This window comes from Eutrigla gurnardus (genome assembly GCF_963514095.1).
Source record: "Eutrigla gurnardus genome assembly, chromosome: 17".
Taxonomy (NCBI): domain Eukaryota; kingdom Metazoa; phylum Chordata; class Actinopteri; order Perciformes; family Triglidae; genus Eutrigla; species Eutrigla gurnardus.
The window spans coordinates 23,743,797-23,763,340 of NC_139928.1; the positions used below are offsets into that span (position 1 = coordinate 23,743,797).

The 19,544-nt window shown below is 45.4% G+C and overlaps 2 protein-coding genes across 2 annotated transcripts in view; both read right to left on the reverse strand.

Moving 5' to 3' along the window:
* Positions 1-2,173: 2,173 nt before the first annotated feature.
* Positions 2,174-17,152, reverse strand: tmem65 (transmembrane protein 65). The gene is made up of 7 exons (XM_084032706.1): positions 16,578-17,152; positions 6,064-6,108; positions 4,829-4,896; positions 4,697-4,751; positions 3,839-3,881; positions 3,539-3,644; positions 2,174-2,909 (listed from the first exon to the last, which is right to left on the reverse strand). Exons 1-7 carry the CDS (start codon positions 16,831-16,833, stop codon positions 2,811-2,813), a joined length of 672 nt encoding a protein of 223 aa, XP_083888832.1. The 5' UTR covers positions 16,834-17,152; the 3' UTR covers positions 2,174-2,810.
* A 716-nt stretch (positions 17,153-17,868) lies between these two features.
* Positions 17,869-19,544, reverse strand: part of rnf139 (ring finger protein 139) — an 8,749-nt gene continuing 7,073 nt past the window's right edge. Inside the window, exon 6 of the mRNA XM_084031437.1 lies at positions 17,869-19,544. This exon is cut by the window's right edge and continues 953 nt beyond it. The gene's annotated coding sequence lies outside the window, so the exon portion shown is untranslated.

Consider the following 19,544-nt stretch of genomic DNA (forward strand, 5'->3'; position numbering starts at 1 on the left):
TGTTTTAAATACAATTAAATACAAATTACCTTGTGAAGTTTTTTTTAAATTAGAAAAATTAAATAAAAAAGAAACATTGATGAAGTTAGAAAAAAATTAATCATGTTGAGAAAAAATAATAACCACCTGTTAACCACAAGGGGGCAGCACGACCCAGCACTCACTTCACCGACGGCCTTGAACGAGACTTCACACTTCTGTTCTGCAAAACATCACAGAGAAATAAAAACAAAATACACAAACGTGATTCAACACGAGACAAAAACATCAAGTTCAACGTATTTATTATTATTAACAAGTTACTCCTTATTTCCCACATGATTCAACAGATCATATTTCTCTTTTTAAAATCAAACCAGTTAAATATCTGCTGCAGTCGAGTTCGAAACACTCGTTAAATATCAGCAAAACTTCACAATCTGTTCAACAACAGCAACAAGACGGCAATTATTCAAACGTTTCAAAGGCGTAAAGACGATTCTTTGTTTCTCCGTCGAGGATTCATGGCAAACACGTGGGATATATCTTCTTCTTTTTTTGCGGTGGGAAATATTCAAAGAGAAATAAATCTGATGTTTTGGAGATTAAAGTGATACAAATTTGCAAAATAAATCTGAGGAAAATACACAAATATTATCTGAGATTATGAAGTCATAAATTTGCGATTTGCGGTGATTCAGAGCTAAAATTGCCAGTATTTCCTTTATTGGTGAATCTGATTGTGAAGTATAATTGATGAGGTCATCCAGGCTTCGTACAGCCAGTGTCGCTGTGAATTTATGACCTCATAATATCGGAGTATATATCCACGTTTTTTTCCCCTTTTCCCCCCAGAATAATCGTCCGCACTCATTCGTAATCCATAGATGAATTATTGTTAACCTTAGTTCATTATTTTAATATAATCGGATAATTAGCGACAACCTAACTGATTATAATCTCTGATCGGATTGTTAGAAAATTAAAAAAATCATCCGAGCGATGATAATAACGCTGCATATCATTAACAGCAGGAAGTGCAACGGATGCAGCTTTGCATTGTGGGAATCAAGTTGAGATTTAAGCCGGTAACAGTTTGATCCGTTGCACTCGGAGAATATAAAACCACCTGGAGTCACGGAGGGCTGGAGGAGGAGGAGAGGGGGAGAGGAAGAGGAGGAGGAGAGGAGGAGAGAAAGAGGAGAAGAGGAGGAGAAGAGGAGAGAAAGAGGAGAAGAGGAGGAGACGATGGTGCAGACGGAGAAACAAACAGGAAATCAAACATCGCAGTTAAAACCCAAAACTAAAATAAAAACTGAAACCTTTAAGAGTTCCAGCAGATTAAATAATGTGTGTGATGACGGAGCTCCATGCAAACGTCCGAGGAGGCTGCTCCTCCTCTTCTTCTTCTCCTCCTCTTCTTCTTCTTCTTCTCCTCTCCGTGACGTCAGTTTAACTGAGGAGGAACTTTAGTGTTCATGAGACACGAATGTAAAAATAAACACACGGAAGTAGTGATCCAGTACCAGGACCTCCAGTCAGACCAGGACCTTCCTGTACTGGTGGATTAGGATCCGGATCTCTGGATTCTTCAAGGAGGAGATACGACGTCGAACAGCCGGCAGAATTAAACGACGTGTTGAGACGGAGGAGGAGGGGGGAGGAGGGTGAAGGAGGGTGGAGGAGGAGGAGGGGTGGAGGATGTGGAGGAGGGGTGGTGGAGGAGGGGTGGAGGAGGAGGGGTGGAGGAGGGGTGGAGGAGGAGGGGTGTAGGTTGGAGGAGGGGTGGAGGATGGGGTGGAGGAGGAGGGTGAAGGAGGTTGGAGGAGGAGGAGGGAGGAGGAGGGGTGGTGGATGGGGTGGAGGAGGAGGGGTGGTGGATGGGGTGGAGGAGGAGGGGTGGTGGAGGAGGGGTGGAGGATGGGGTGGTGGAGGAGGGTGGAGGAGGGGTGGTGGAGGAGGGGTGGAGGAGGAGGGGTGGAGGATGTGGTGGAGGAGGGGTGGAGGAGGTTGGAGGAGGGGTGGAGGATGGGGTGGAGGATGTGGTGGAGGAGGGGTGGAGGAGGGGTGGAGGAGGGTGAAGGAGGTTGGAGGAGGGGTGGAGGAGGGGTGGAGGAGGGTGAAGGAGGGTGGAGGAGGTTGGAGGAGGGGTGGAGGATGGGGTGGAGGATGTGGTGGAGGAGGGGTGGAGGAGGGGTGGAGGAGGGTGAAGGAGGGTGGAGGAGGTTGGAGGAGGGGTGGAGGAGGGGTGGAGGAGGGTGAAGGAGGTTGGAGGAGGGGTGGAGGATGGGGTGGAGGATGTGGTGGAGGAGGGGTGGAGGAGGGGTGGAGGAGGGGTGGAGGAGGAGGGGTGGAGGAGGAGGGGTGGAGGATGTGGAGGAGGAGGGGTGGAGGAGGAGGAGGGGTGGAGGATGTGGAGGAGGAGGGGTGGACTCGGCGGCGTTGACAGAAAGCCATCTGCTCTCCTTCAGATGGAGGTCCAGGATTAGTCTCCACTGACGACCAAACAGCTCATTTCTAAAAATAACTTCCTCTCATCAACGTCCGCTGAAGAAAACGTCTGATTTTATCTTCTTTTTGGCAAAACTACGATTCAAAAAGACAAACAGCAGCGATGTGAGTCGGAGTGGTTCTGGTTCTGGTTCCTCAGGGAACCTGCCAGTAGACTAAAGAGTAGACATTAGTGTTCAATAATGAGGATGAAGTGTTTCTGTTCTTCACCAACATGAAGAACCAATCAGAGACCAGATTCAGACACAGAGAGAAAACGCCGTCGGAGAGGAAGAGAAACATCCAACACTTGTTCTTTAAAGTCGACGTCCGGAGGCTCGTTAGGACCTTTGTGCTTCCTCCTTCTCCTCATCGTCACTCAGGAAGAAGAGCGGGAACATCCCCAAGATGCAGCCAATGGACACGCCGATGGCTTTACCCTGCAGGAGGAGAGCCAATCAGATCACAGCATCAGTCCAGAGACCAGACCAGACTATGTGGAGGAACCAGAGACTGTCTGTGGTCCCCCAGAGGTCTAGATAGTAGCTCACATTAGTCCAGAGACCAGACCAGACTATGTGGAGGAACCACAGACTGTCTGTGGTCCCCCAGAGGTCTAGATAGTAGCTCACATTAGTCCAGAGACCAGACCAGACTCTGTGGAGGAACCAGAGACTGTCCGTGGTCCCCCAGAGGTCTAGATAGTAGCCCACATTAGTCCAGAGACCAGACCAGACTATGTGGAGAACCAGAGACTGTCTGTGGTCCAAACAACAAGGTCTCTGCTGTATTTATGTCTAGATGACCTTATATGGAGTGTTGATGGAGCAGCTACAATGTTAGCGTAGCCTAGCACCCATCAACCAGACTCCATTCAGAAAACCAGCGTTTTAACAGTAGTTATCTTGTGGTCTTGCAGACAGACCTAACAAAGCATGACTCAGCACTTTTTACTGATCACCATCATGATGGAGTTATTTCAGCATCCTGTTCATCTGGTTATTGATATTAAATCACAGATCAATACTTTATTCTGGGTTCATTCTGCTGCATATTTAATTGATCTCACCATGTGAGAGCTGAGCTTGGTCTGCCACATGTCCACCTGTTTGGCCGTCAGCTCTGGACCCTGCATCCCCAGCCTGGAGACCAGAGCCTCCACGTAGCCTGCAAGACTACACACACACACACACACACACACACACACACACACACACACACACACACACACACACACACACACACACACACACACACACACACACACACACACACACACACACACACACACACACACACACACAATAATTTAGCATCCTGTACCGTAATGTAGCGACATGGAAGAAGACTAGTGAGCCCGTTTACGTACCCGAGACCTGCCAGATCTGAAATCAGGTTCCCCAGTGCTGCAGCTGCAAACACACATAAGAGGTTTGTTTAAATGTGCCAACCAGGTGGTCTGTCCTGGTCTCTCCTGGTCCCTCCTCTGAGACAACCTTCATCGCAGCTCAGAGGAGGAACCTCTGTGACCTCTGACCCCCCCATTCTGTCTCTGGACCTTTTACACTTACAACGTTACGGATAAAGGTTGGAATAGAAGAATCTACAAACAACCAGCTGATGTTGAGGCTGGAGTCCGGTCGGGCGTAGCTTTAAGAACCGGTTGTTTGATCCGGTCTCCGGTTGGCCGACATTAAAACGGTACGTAGTCATGTAGCGTAGTTCCAGTCGTTGACTGAATGTGTGACGGTGTATGAATAAAAGGTCTATGTGTGTTATCCTGGTGCACCTAAATGAGTTGGTCTAATTCCAGAAGATGAATCCAGAAGAAGATCAAAGACGAGAGGAGGTTTGATCAAAGCGTCAGAGAACGGCGGGGACGCTGAGTCAGCAGAACGATAACGATGAATAATTCACCACGATGATGAAACTCAACGAGCGTCGCTGCAGTCACGGATGGATGGAGACGTCAGAGAGGAGATATCGATCTGCAGCCCTTTTTTTATCCCCCATTTGCACTTTGCAGCCAGGTATCCATGGAAACGGAATAATCTGGTGGCGGCGGGGAAGGCAGCGGTGCTTTTAATGGTTTTCATGACAGCAGCCGGCGATGACGCGGGTCATTGGTTCTGGTGTGAGGCCCAAACTATATCCCATCATGCATTGCTCTGAAAGGAAGCCGGCAGCTGGGCGAGGGAGCCGGCTCCGGGTCTGGACCTGGTCTTACCGGCCATGGTGGAGATCCCCAGAGTGACTCCGATGGACAGCTCGATCTGCGTTCCCTGGAGAACAAGAGAACGAGGTGAGACGGGTTGTTCAGCAGGCCAAGCTCCGCCCCCCCGCCGATGTGATCACTCACCGCTGCGATCATGATGGCGTTGTCAAGGAAACCGAATCCCACGAAGGGGATGCCGTTGTGCAGCAAGACTGTGGACCAACAAGGAAGAAAGTTGCCAAGTTATTAAATACACCAACATGTATTTTATTCCTGAAGATGGGAAATTATTAAACGTGCCATTAAATAATTATGATTTCCCACCTACAAAAAGTCCCTTCAAGGAGTAGCAACCCACGTGGAAGTTGACCAACCCACGTGGAAGTTGACCAACCCACGTGAAAGTTGACCAACCCACCTGTCGTGGGTTATTCCTTATGTATATTCTTTCCCGTAGATGATAACGAGTCCCGACAACGATTTAGAGCTCATTTTCTCAAATGACAGAATTCAACATCCTGGTGAGGTGTGTGTGTGTGTGTGTGCGTGTGTGTGTGTGTGCGTGTGCGTGTGTGAGTGTGTGTGTGTGTGTGTGTGTGTGTGTGTGCGTGTGTGTGTGTGTGCGTGCGTGCGTGCGTGCGTATGAAGGTAAATCGATGTCAAAACACTTAGAAAGATGCGCAGCAGCGTGTGTGTGTGTGAACGCATGGTTATTTGTTATGCGTGCGTGCGTGCGTTGTCGTGCGCAGGTTGTATGTCACGCGTAACAAGAAGCTGCGTACATATGAAGCAGCGTGCGCACGTCTGTCTGTCACTGTTTGACAAATGTTGTTACGCGTTCACACGCACGTGCGGTCGCAGATTCTGATGCTGCGCGGCCGGAATTTATCTGCTGTGCGCACCTACTCCGCGTAACTTGAGCGTGTAATGTAGTTGGCCTGTTCATTTCAGTCAACCAGGGGAGGCAACTCCGCGTAATGTGATCACAGGCGTGCAGCAGCCATCACGCGTGAACGTGCGCGTGAACGCGTGACCATTATAAGTCAATGAGGAAACTACATTACACGTCAGGCGCTGTGTGCTGCACAGGCGTCAAAGCACGCGGGTGTGACGCGTTCAGTTGATAGTTGCGCAAGTAATATGAAACGATTCTGACGCCATAGTGTGCGCGTGCGTGTGTGTGCGTGTGTGTGTGGGTGTGTGCGTGCGTGTGCGTGTGTGTGTGCGTGTGTGTGTGCGTGTGTGTGTGCGTGCGTGTGTGTGCGTGTGTGTGCGTGCGTGCGTGTGTGTGTGCGTGCGTGTGTGTGTGTGTGTGCGTGTGTGTGTGTGTGCGTGCGTGCGTGCGTGCGTGTGTGTGTGTGAGCAGGTTTAATCCTCACCGTATCTGATCTGGGCTGTCGTCGGCGGCGACGGCTGCAGCGTCTCTGTGAAGGAGAGAAAAATATAAATATAAAGCCGATAACTCAGGATGTTTGCCGTTGCTATGACAACAAGCAGGAACTACCACTAGCACAAATAAACTCATAAATGTACTGCACTTCCACGTAGCACCCTGTAGTCTGACTCGTGCTCCTCTGGGGTTGAACCCTCACGGTTGGATCCACGTATTGGACGCTAAATGTGATGTAATCAGGGCTTGAAGCAGGAAAAAATCCTGTGCCTGAAATTTTTTTATGCATTGGGGAGAAGAAAATTCTGAACATTTGCAATCTAAATGAATTAATCTGGTGCACTTTGAGAGTAAACCCACATTATAGTTCGAAACAACATTCAAAACACACACAGCCAGTATCACTAAGCATAAAGTCCGCTAGCTTAATGCTAACGTATAATACCTCAGAAATTAGCATCACCAAGGGCGTAACTTTGAGTTGAACATTGGGGTGGTTGAGATTTCCACCTGTGAAGCAGGTGTGTGTATATATATATATATATATATATATATATATATATATATATATATATATATATATATTCTTTGGCCACCAGCCACTGCGGCAGGTTTGGGTTTACCAGCCCAGATATATAGTTTGTGCCTAAAATAAAGTTGACCGACTCAGAAAATGCCTAAGAATGGTTCTTGAACTTGTACAGAATACACATTAAAGCGTGTGCAAGTGTTCTTTTTAGGACTCATGGTCCTTAATTGTCTCTAACTTTAAGTATTTTGTCCCGATTACAAATGGGTTTGTAGTGTTTCCCACAGGATCTTTGGAGACTATGGTGGGGGGATTGCGATCCTCTAGGGGGGTCCGGGGGCATGCCCCCCCGGGAGAAAATTTTGAATAATTTCATTTTAATGCATCAATTTGGTGAATTCTGAGAAACAAAATATGACATATCAATTACTGACCAATTTCTTACAAACTGCTGGTACTGATACAAATGTTGACATACTAAATGGGGTTGAGGAGTTTAAGCATTCAAGAAAAGATGAGAACAAAAATGACTAAAACACAATTCGTTTATTATTATTATTATTATTATTATTATTATTATTAATAATGATAATAATAATAATAATAATAATAATAATAATAATAATAATAAAAGTGGGTGACTATTCCTCAGCCTTCCTTGGTGTTTTGGTTTTGACTAAAGCCTCGTTCACATACGTCGTCACTCGCCCATCTCTGAGAGACAACTGTCAATGAATGTGAATGTGTTCTAGCGGAATGTGGACCAGGACAGGCGATGCGATGTGGTCGATCGAGATAAAATAATTTTAACTTTCTGCGATGCGAGTGAAGTGAGTACCAATCACAATGTAGAATAGAGATGATCGACAGTTGCCGTCAACAGAGAGTTCCACAGAGAGTTGTCGCTTGAAGTCGCCGGCGGCGGCAGTGAGTTTTTTTTGCCAGCGAGTAGAATTCAGCGAGAAAGCGAGTGACGGGCGAGTAGCGACGTATGTGAACGGGGCTATACGCGCACGCACTGTCATACTCGCCGGCTGGGGGGGGGGGGGGGGGGGGCAACCGTGAGTGGTGGCACTGGAGCCCTAGCAGTAGCTACCTCCTGTTGGGAAGATATTTTTATTCTTTTGCTTTTTTTCGCGTGCTTTCTTCATACCACCGCTGATGCGGGGAGAGACCGGGAGAGACCGGGAGAGACAGTAGAGAAGCGCAGGTCCGGCAAGGTGGGCGAAACCAAATCTCAGAGCGGGAGGGGGCACAGACAAACGTCACTATTTTTTACTGGTAAATTGAGAAAATCTACCACACTGTTGTGATTATAATGCTGAACATTCAATATCAATAATTGTGATATCATATTGGGTGGGTTGTGGTGGCTGGTTTGGATTATTGGGTGGGTTGCAACCCACCCATCCCCCCCATAAATTACGCCTGAAATCTAACAACTGTGGCAGTCGCATTAGTTTGTCTGAATGAAAAGTGTGCAGGGCTGCCTTTGGGCTGATGTTATCAATCGCTCTGGCTACATTGTCCCGGTCCGAGGTGCCTGGAAACTTAAGGCCCGCCCTACTCTGCTCTGATTGGCTAGAACTCCTTGGTTACCTTGAGTACCATTGGTAGTTGGAACTATCACTTTAAACGACTGGTTACAGTTAAAAAAAAAAAAAAACACTTCACCAAAATATTGCTACGCCGGATTTCCGGCACCGTGCCGGAGGTCTTCAAGCCCTGTGTAATGTTATTTCTAATGAAGAGAGAGGAGCAGCACCCCGGGGAGACACCCAGCTGACAAAGAGGGTCACTGGAGCAGAGTGCATTCTGGGGCACGAAGACTACAGGCCAATCACAGGAAGAGCTTGAATACAGGAAGCCGATGAATCTGCTTTCCCTTGAGACTTGTCTTTCAAAATAAAAGCAGGCAGCGGCATCGCAGACGGATTCAGGTTTCGGTGGCCCGGTGGCTCTGGTAAGGTCTGGAAAGGCCTGGAAAGGTCGGGTCTATTTCAGGACTGAGGAGTCCGAGGACAGGACAGGAATATCTGCTTGTGTTCAGCGATCAGGGCGGCCGGTGCATTTTACTCCCTTAGCTTCCAGAATAATTTTAATTAAGTAGAACAGGAGTTACGTTGTTTAATCGTCTCGTCAAGACCATTCCACAAAACAAACACATTTAAACTAAACGTTCCTCAGATCCACCCGTCGCTCCTCCACAGTCCAAATATGGTCACTTCCTTCCTCTGACTGTTGAGGCTACCAGTACGGTCTCGTATACGCGGCTATAAGAGGGGGGCGGAGTCAGACGCCATGTTGCCAGACCAGATATGTAATAAAGATCATCACAAAGAATGATGAAGCAGACATCTCTCTTCCAGCCTGGCCGTCTGATTGGCTGTTGACTTGTTTTGCAGAAAGAAGAATATTAATTTCACACAGCGCTGCTGGAGATATCCCACGTTTCCAACCCGCGGAGCTCAAACAGCGAGACTCCGGGAGGAAGCCAAGTCTGACTGACTCATAACATCAAACACTCCTTCATGATGTCATGAATGTACTTCCTGTTCCAACTCATGTTGCAGCGTGTTGCAATACAAACATTATTAATAATTCATTCCATCTCCAGTAGAGATACATTCTCTCTGTCGACATAAAGAATAACAATAAGCTGAGCTGCACAAAGAACAAGAGCTTCAGCGTTTTACTTCATCGACTTCCAAACCAGCTCTACCTTCAGTTCAAACGTCCACTAATTAATTCCCTGCAGATTTCTACCGTTCGTCTGAATTAATTCCAGGCATCTATTATTGTCACCGGAATGTTCTCTGCAAAGAAATACATCCAGCCCAAAACACAGAATACCACGATTAAATCAAAAATAAAATACCTTGAGACATTTTCAGGGTTCCTCCACCTTCTCCAAAGTCACATTCAAGCACTTTGCAAGCACTTCCAGCAGTGGCGTGTTCAGGGAGTGGCCTAGGGTGGCACGGGCCACCCCTGAAATCTGATTGGCCACCCCAAGTGCCACCCCAATATTCACGGCACTGAAGGTAAACTGGAAGCTTGTTTAGAGTTGCAGTTTCTTCTCAAACCTGAGAGGCAGCAGAGATGCGCTAAAGTAGTATGTAGCCTGCAAAAAAAAAGTCCCGAAGAAGAAGAAGTTTGAGCAAACCTACACGTGAAACAAACTGTCTATGGAAGCAACACGTTTCTGGAGCGTCGTCGAGAAAGATGTGAGAAACCTACATTTCACTACACTTACTGTGCCTGTAGTTAAAAGCTGTAACGGTAATAAGCTAAACGTTTATCCTGTCTTGTTTTATTTCTTTTTATTGTAATTGGCACAAGGCTGTCATCATCTCATCTCATTAGCAAACACTGTTTTGACTGTCAACGATGCTAAAGCTAACATTTAGCTATTCTGTACTGCGTAACATTGTTATGTTAGACCCGTGTAACATCAATATCATTCGTGTGTATGCACAATTATCTATTGTACAACATATAAGAATGTCGTGCATTATGGAACTATTACAGTATGAAAAGAGGTCAGAATATTAAGGATTTCTTCATAAGGAATAAATCCAAAATAGAGCCAGAGCAGGGGCAGAGCAGTCAGTCAGAGGATGAGAGCCAGGCTTCAGCTTCAGCCTTTGAGAAGTCTGTTCTCATGTTTGAACTTACTCATTTGGTTTGACTGTAACATACCACTTAGTTTACTAAGGAAAGGCTGATTGTATAATCATTTTAATCACAGTTTCTGTGGATGTACATGTGGATGGTAAAGAGGAAAGACCCTCAACATCACAAACAGATCAGGGTATGTATGAATTTACCTTCTTTAAAACATTATGTGCATTGATTCGAACTGGGATATTTCACTTATACTACAGTGGCATATACTGTCATTAAGCATGTAGACACATTTTTTAACAAGCGTGTAGACACATTTTTTAACAATGCTGGTGTGAAAAGCCTAAATGTGACAATTTGACATATAAATGAATGATACAATCTCTGTATTGCTTCAGGTGTGTCCAGTGCTGCTGACAATCCAGAGGTTCCTGCAGGCCATGCACAGGGGGATAGTGGTGTGGCAGCCCCTTTTCGTCGGCCCGGACCTATTGGTATGTCTTAACAATTCATTTAAGTCAAATCAGTGAATTAAATGACACTTAAAGGTTCTGATTCCCATACATTTGTCACTTACAGATATTTCACAGTCAAGAGCAGCAGGACCCACTCAACCCCGGTTAAAGATATATCCAAAAACCATGCAAGGAGAGAAGAGGAGGTCATTCAATCCATCTTGGTACAACACGTTTTCATGGCTTGAGTACTCATGAAAGACTGCGCTTACTGCTATGCATGCAGACACTTCTCTTTGCCTAGCACGTCAGAATCCGTTTTTACCTCAGAATCCGGCTTTTCACATTGGAAAAAAGCAATGTATAAAGATGCTGGCTTTAAGGTGCAGGAAAAATCAGATTCTCATATTACTGCCATGTTAGCTTGGAGTGAACACAAGAAGGCTGCACTTACAGATGCTTCTGTATTAAACATGCTCAACAATGAGTACAAAAAGAAGGTTGAAGAGAATCGCAGTTACATTAAAACTGTTGCAGATGTACTGCTTTTGACAGCCACACAAAATATGGCACAAAGAGGGCACCGTGAGTCTGAGCAATCTGACAACAAAGGGAATTTCTTAGAAATTCTTGAAATGATTGCTAAACACAATCCCATGGTAGCCAAAAAAATAAAAGCAACAGGCAATGCAAAATACACAAGCAATACCATACAAAATGAAATTCTGCAGTGCTTAGCCAGTATGGTGCAGGATTCCATTGTGAAAGAAGTGAAAGAGAGTGAGGTATTCTCCATCATCGCTGATGAAACCAAAGATTTGCAAAAAAAGGAGCAGCTGTCATTAGTACTTCGATATTATTACAATGGGGCTGTTCATGAAAGCTTCCTTGAAATGCAGCATGCACAACATCTAGATGCTAAGGGTCTTAGTGACATGATCATCAAGTGCTTAGAAAGCTATGGCCTTCAGTATAAATCAAACCTTGTTGGACAAGGTTATGACGGCGCCTCAGTAATGAGTGGTAAACATTCGGGTGTGGCAGCCAGAATTAAGACAGGGCTAAAACTGCGTTTTATGTCCACTGTAATGCGCACTGTCTAAACCTGGTCTTGGTTGACACTGTAAAGTCAGTTCCAGAGGCAGATTGTTTCTTTTCACTGCTTGAAAAGATCTATGTATACATGTCAGGCTCTTATGTGCACCAGAAATGGCTTACTGTCCAGAAAGAGATGTATGGTGGCACACCTAGAGAGTTACAAAAATTAAGTGACACAAGATGGGCATGTAGAGCAGTAGCTTGCAGGAATTTGATGGATAGATTACCAGCTGTGTTGTGTGTTCTTCAAAATATAAGTGCAGAAAATCACAGAGACAGGTCCATTGATGCTAGAGGTCTGCTTGCACAGATTGACCTCACATTTATAGGCCTCCTTGCAACCTTCCGAAAAGTTTTCGGTGACACAAAGCTGCTTTCTGAACTGTTGCAGTCACCCTCAGTTGATTTAGCTATGGCAGCAGACATGGTGGAGTGACTTCTTGATACTTTTCAAGAGTATAGGACTGAGACATTTACTGATAAACTGTGGCATGACATAGTAGAGACAGCCAAACAGTGCAACATAGCTCAGTGTTTCCCCCACGTTCACACGCCGCGCCGCCGCCGCTGAATTTTCTCCGCCGCTGCAAAAAAAATCCTTTAAAAAAAAAAAAAAAAAATTTTTTTTTTTTTTTTTTTTAAAAGGATTTTTTTTAAAGGATTTTTTACGTAGCTCCTTTTAGAAAATGTACAGCGCGTAACGTCAATTGCGCAGCACGCGGCACATCGTCACGTAACCAACATCAAAGAAGAAAAATACACAGCGAGTGTGGCAGTTGTTGGCAGTAGGCTACCCTACACGGTTGCAAAGTTACATTGATTCTAGCAGTAGCGAGTGAAGCGGAAGATCGAAGAAAGAAGGAAAGAGTGAGACAGACAGAGAAAGAGAGAGACAGACAGAGAGAGAGAGAGAGAAAGTAAGTTGCTAAAATGTGTCGCTACATGACCACCAGTGTCGCTCTCTTGTCCTCTTCCCCTGACTCTCACTGTCTCACAAAGGAGCTGAGCTCACCTGAGGTCTATTTGTAGTGCTAAGGCTCACACTGATTGGTATTCAATTAGCTTTATTTTTTATTTTTCATGTGTGTGAGTCTGTGTTCTTTTCAAATTTTAGTTAGGTTTATAATTTAAAAAGATGTGTTTTGCCCATTGTTGCAGGAGATTTCATTTTTGAACAAAGTGTCTTATGTAAAAAACAGTTATGCTTTGGGCATAGCAACCATGTTTAGTGTTTAAGCATTAGGCAAAAATCTGTAAATAAATTGTGCAAATTATATTTGCGTTGTGGCATTTTTTGTTAAATATTACTATACAAAAATATAAAAATCTGTAAATGAAGACACAAAAGGCAAAGTTACAACACCAATAATCCCATCTACAGTAATACACAGGACTGTTTGAATAGGATTTAAGTGCATATTCTCCTCTCAAAGTGCACCAGATTCATGCATTCCAATGTAAAGGGTACAAAAAAATTTCGGCCGGGGGGGGAAGCCCCCGGACCCCCCTAGAGGGTTCGGGGACCACCGCTGTTGAAAAAAATCCTGCGGGAAACACTGTAGCTGTTGAGAATGTTGAGAAGAAAAGAGCACATAAAGTCAGCACCAAACTTGGTGGGTCGTATGTGAGATGTACTATAGGCCTGCGCAAGGGTAATGCAGACAAAGATTCATTCAGGCAGGGACTACTCTACCCCATCCTTGACACCTTAGTTTCTGAAATGGAAAGAAGGTTCTCAAAAATGAACTGTTCAGTAATGAGAGGTATACAGGCCTTAAATCCTAAAAGCAGTACATTCCTCCAGGATGACCTGGTCTTTGACTTTGGAACAATATATGGGTGTGATAAGGAGGATCTTACTCATGAGCTTCACCAGGCTAGAAGAATTTTGTCAAGGAAAGCTGAGAGTGGGGCGGCACAGTTGGGAAACATCCTAGATTTAACAGTGTTTTTGGAACCATACCAAGAGGTGTTTGTTGAGCTCTTCAGGCTATGCAAAATAGCTCTAGCCCTCCCAGTCAGCAGTGCTGCATGTGAGCGGAGTTTTTCAGCTCTAAAGCTCATTAAAACTCATTTGAGGACAACCATGTTAGACAACAGACTAAGCCATTTATCTTTGCTAAGTATTGAGTCAAGAAGAGCGAGGGCACTCAACATGGATGATTTTATCAAAGTGTTTGCAAGCAAACACAAGAACAGGTGAATTGCACTGTTTTAACCCTCCTGTTTACCTAAGCTTAATAGTCCATGAGCCAGGGATCTGTACCTCCAACCATTGTTGCACATGTTAAGTTTTGCACAGTTTTGTTAAGTTCATATTTTGCCCAGAGTCTTCAGAAAGTGCATTGTCTTTTTTGTATGTACTGTTGAAGTTAGAATAAAGTATGGTAGTTTTCAATCACATTTGTATGTTGCCTTTTCCTGAATGTTGTGACTAGTAGGTCTGTTCTTGCTTGCAGTGTTAGTAAGTGAAGTAGATATGGGTTGTGGATACAAAAATGGTAAATTAATGCTATGCCGACACCTGGGTGTGGGTGTGCATACGTGAGTGTATATGTCTGCGCAGGCGCTCCTGCTCACACTTCATGCCACCCCTGCATATGTCAGTGCCCCACTGGTGCCACCCCTATCAAAAATGTCTGGACACGCCACTTTTCCAGGTGCATTTCCATGCTTTTCCAGCCCCTTCCAGCTGTGGTAAACTCCATCTTTGTACCAATCCAATGGTCAGTATTCAGTCTACTTATGATGTCACTTGTTGATCACATTAAATGAGATGTTATTGTCCTCTAAACAACCAACATGATGTTTGGAGACAGCTTTTTACAGAAGGACCACAAATGAAAGGAAAACTAATTCCACTAACAGATCCACAGAAATATAATCACCAACTATTTTCATCATCTGTTCATCATCAAAAGTCATTTTTCATAAAGAAATGTCAGGAAATGCTGTTTTCAGTCCCTCAGATATGGAGATCTTCTTTTCTCTGTTCTATCATAGATGTCATCACATACAACACACATTTCAAGACCTTTAGTCTAAATCCAAGCACTTTTCACACCTTGAAAACACCACACTAAAATTCCAGTGTTTTCAAGGATTTCCAGCACCCTCCAGGTTGTCTACAAGATCATTAAAAAGGGTCTGAAGTTCAAACAGCTGTGTGGTTAATGATCACCATCTTAGCGCTGAATAACGTCGCCATTTTAATGTGGAGAAGAAAAAAGAACATTTTAAAACTTCTCATCGGACGAGTTCTGCCCGCCGTTTGGTTTTTAATGAGCAGCCGAGTTTGGTTATGTTCTTCAAAACAACAGTAAGAGTTGATCTGGTTCCCAAACCTCTCCCCGTTCTCGTCTCGTTAGCGGCGAGAGTGGAGATGGCGGGCGGTGGTTCGGACCCCTTATTAGCGAGCTAGAACCGTTCCCGTGCCGACGGGGTCGACTCATTATGATGGCGGCGGCGTTGAAGCAGAGAGATGGGCTTTAAAGAAAGGAGCTGCTCGGAGCTCAGACAGATAAATCCCCCTCCTACTTCACAACAACACTTCCTCTCCGTGAGAATGGAAAGCCTCATTAGTGGTGGCAGCTAGCTCTCCAGGAACGAGTCGAGTCCATCAGCACTCATTCTCACTCAAACTCAACTCTTTACAAGTTGCTTTAAATAGTTTATCAACTCGAGTCGATCTCAAAGAAAAGCCTGATTTTCATCTATCAGGTGTCACTCTTCAGGACACATTCCTGTGTTGACTTACATAACGGTCTCTGTGAAGAAATGTTTGCCCAGGACTGGGTGTGGGTCCAGACCCGGGTCTCAGGCCGGTCTTCCTTCATTCTGCTTGAAACTACAGGTTACGCAACGCCACATGACTTCAGACGATTTTAGTTCATTAAAAGCTGAAAAACACTGTTTCATGAACCGGCAGATAGATCCACCAGGAACCCAGACCCCGTCCTAATGTGAGCTACTATCTAGACCTGGGGGGACCACAGACAGTCTCTGGTTCCTCCACAGTCTGGTCTCTGGACTAATGTGGTCTACTATCTAGACCTCTGGGGGACCACAGACAGTCTCTGGTTCCTCCACATAGTCTGGTCTGGTCTCTGGACTAATGTGGTCTACTATCTAGACCTCTGGGGGACCGCAGACAGTCTCTGGTTCCTCCACATAGTCTGGTCTCTGGACTCATGTGGTCTACTATCTAGACCTCTGGGGGACCACAGACAGTCTCTGGTTCCTCCACATAGTCTGGTCTCTGGACTAATGTGATTACACTATTTCAGTCCTCAGATGAGTCACTCGGCTTGGAAGAGGAAGAAACCAGAAATACCGTCTGGTGACTTGAAAAAAGGAAATATGCCACACACACACACACACACACACACACACACACACACACACACACACACACACACAGTGTGAGGTTTACGCGGTAATGTGACAGTATTTATTTTTTTAAGAAAATGTTGGAACAATCATAAAATGAGCCTCTAGTTCACTTTTTAAAAACAACCGTTCGCCCCGCCCCTTTTGTCTATGACGCTGTAAAAGGTGACGTTGACACCTGATGTTTCACAGATGACTCCACCTGTTGTAGTAAACTAAGGCGTGGCCGGTCACACCTGTATGTCTGCCTGTCTGTCATCATCGTCTATATATATATATATATAACCTGGTGTGTGTGTGTGTGTGTGTGTGTGTGTGTAACCAGGTGTGCCCTCCCTCCATGTGACTCCCTCCCACCTTCATGAATATTCATGTGTCATAAAGGTGTGTAAAGTTGAATCTCACCCTGAGCGATGGCGGTGGACTCGAAGCTCTGCAGCTGCTTCAGCAGACACGTCCTCTCCGCGGGCTGCAGGCGGTAGATGAAGTCTCTGGCCCCGCCGGCGGAGGTGAGCGGCTCCCGGGGCTCGTTCCTCCCGTGGGTTCCCATCCAGCGGCCCGGTGCGAGTCGCCGTGTTCCCGGCGGCTCCGCCCGCCTCCACGCCGCCGGTGACGTTAGTCCGCCCGGCCGAAGAGCCCTCTGTACGCAAAACTTCAGCATGGCGGCGGGAAATATTAAAAAACTACGGTCCAGTACGACGCGAGCCGTGTTGGGGTTCAAACGCGTATTCGAGCGCGGACCTCCGCCGTCGTCGCCGCCGCCGCCTCGCCGGTCGCTCCGCTCGGGCAAGAAGTTGCCTCTCGTTCGGTCCGGATTCGGGACTCAGTTGGAAGGATTTTGGGGGGTTTTGAAAAGCGTTTCTCCGGAACTCGTGTTCACTTCCAACATGTCTCCTCTCCGCGCTGCCCGACGACCGACCCGCCTCATGGTCTCCGAGACTCCGGTCCCGGTCCGGCACACGAACTTCACGCTGTAAACGACGAACGAAGAACCAAAGAGCGGGGGTCAAGTTAGCCGGTGTTTACAAGCTAAGTTCCGACGGCGGCTTTCAAAATAAAACGCGCTGCTTCCGGTCATACCGTTAAATAACAAAAATGTTTTTAACGTCCCAAAACAATAAAATAAAAAAGAACACCAGTTGGTGAACCTTCTATGGAAGCGCATTTACACCACTCAGGAAAAAATACTCAAAATAATAAAAGTATCTCAGAATAATGACAAACGTTCTCAAAATATTGACTTAATATCCCCAAATAATAAGAAACTTTCTAAAAAAAAATATTCACGTTAAAATATTGACTTAGTATCCCAAACATAATGAGAAACTTTCTCAAAATATTGACTTAGTTTCTCAAAAAAGTTTCCCTTTTGATAATCTGACAGTGGCTAAAATGGGCTGCCATGACGTTGTGATTCTGTACGAGACTCTCAAACTAAAAAAAAGTAATAATATGAATATTTTTTTCTTATAACATGAATGCAGCTTGTTTGCCCTCACACTGTGTTTATGTGTGTATTACTGTTACTTTTTACAGAAAGTACAGAGATTAGTTTTCAAGCTGACATCTGAGAACTCAAACTGGTGAATTGGCGCCATCTAGTGGTCCAACGAGCCAACTGCATCTCCACACTGACTAGCCTTTAAAAAAGGAAAGCAAAGAGGATGTCGGTGATATTTGAGATACACTTCAAGCGCAATATCAAAGATGATTTTATTTACATAAATCTCTTTTTAAAACAAAAGGCAAAAATCAACAGCTTTCGCCTTTTTAAAAAGCTTTCAGAACAACTCAATCAATCTCCTTCAAACGGGGGAAAAAAGCACAGCTTTCTAATCAAACTCGTTCTCGTCATCAACAAGAACTTCATGAATTTGTTTTTGCCGCTTTTTTCTGCTATCGGCAAAAATGACAACAGTAATGAAGACAAGTTTGCATTCGAACCCCTTTAACAAAAAGAGAAGACGTTCAGGCGGCGGAAGTCTAAACAGTGTTTAATACTCGGGAGAGTTGTGCTTGAAAGACCTGCTTCACCCCCCCACCCCGAGGGATCTGGATCGGCCCGAGCTGGGGCTCCTGGATCGGGTTATTAGAGTCCTCTTCCAGCTGTGCAGACGGACCCTGAGACTAGAACGTTTCACTAGAAGGTGCAGCTCCGTCTGGACCAGTGATTCAGTGATTAGGAACATTAAAAGGTGCATTTCCTCCCATCTCTCTCTTCCATCACGACCGACAACCGTAAAACCAACTCTGGTGCTGCTGAAAGTCCAGAGCAGACGAGTGGCAGCTTCCTCATACTGAATGTGTGACATTTAAACCAAAGCAGTCGTTCAGAAATCATCATTTCACTCAAAACAAACGACTACAAAGAACACTGATCAAGAGAAAAGAAGCAAAAACTCTTCTCTGCTGCTGAAACGGAGAGAAGCGTGCACGAGTTTTATTAAATGTACAATAACGTACACGAATGTTAGCGAGGTCACACAAGAGACCAGTAGTCAGTAATGATCAGAGGTATATCAGTGATTCCAGTAGCCTTTTACATCACACACACCTTCTTCTTTTACATCACACACACGTCTTCCTCTGGATTCAGAGAACATCATTCTCACAACAACAAGCTTCTAATGTCGACAAACTCGTCTGCAAGTCGGGATTCCAAACAAACATCGGATTGAGCCTCATTTTATCGCAAGAATCAACAGCTGGAGGAATCAACGACGGCCGCTTCCAAACACAAGCAGACATTTATTTATTGGTTTTATTTTGGGCCGCTCAAACCTCCCAAAACTCTGACTTTTGCAGATTGATCAGAGGTCAGAGGTCGAGTTTGATTCAGTCGCTGCAGTTTGGTCGTGAACGAACTTAAAGACCAGCGTTTCCATGACAACATCGTCATCTCGGCACATTTCAACGTCGGCAGGCACTCACACACACACAGTCACACACACACACACACAGTCACACACACACAGTCACACACACACACAGTCTCTCACACACACACAGTCACACACACACACACAGTCTCTCACACACACACACACAGTCTCTCACACACACACACACAGTCTCTCACACACACACACACACAGTCTCACACAGTCACACACACACAGTCTCTCACACACACACACACAGTCTCACACACACACACACACACAGTCACACACACACACACACACACACAGTCACACACACACACACACAGTCACACACACACACACACACAGTCTCACACACACACACACACAGTCTCACACACACACACACACACACAGTCACACACACACACACACACACACACACACACACACACACACACACACACACACACACACACACACACACACACACACACACACACACACA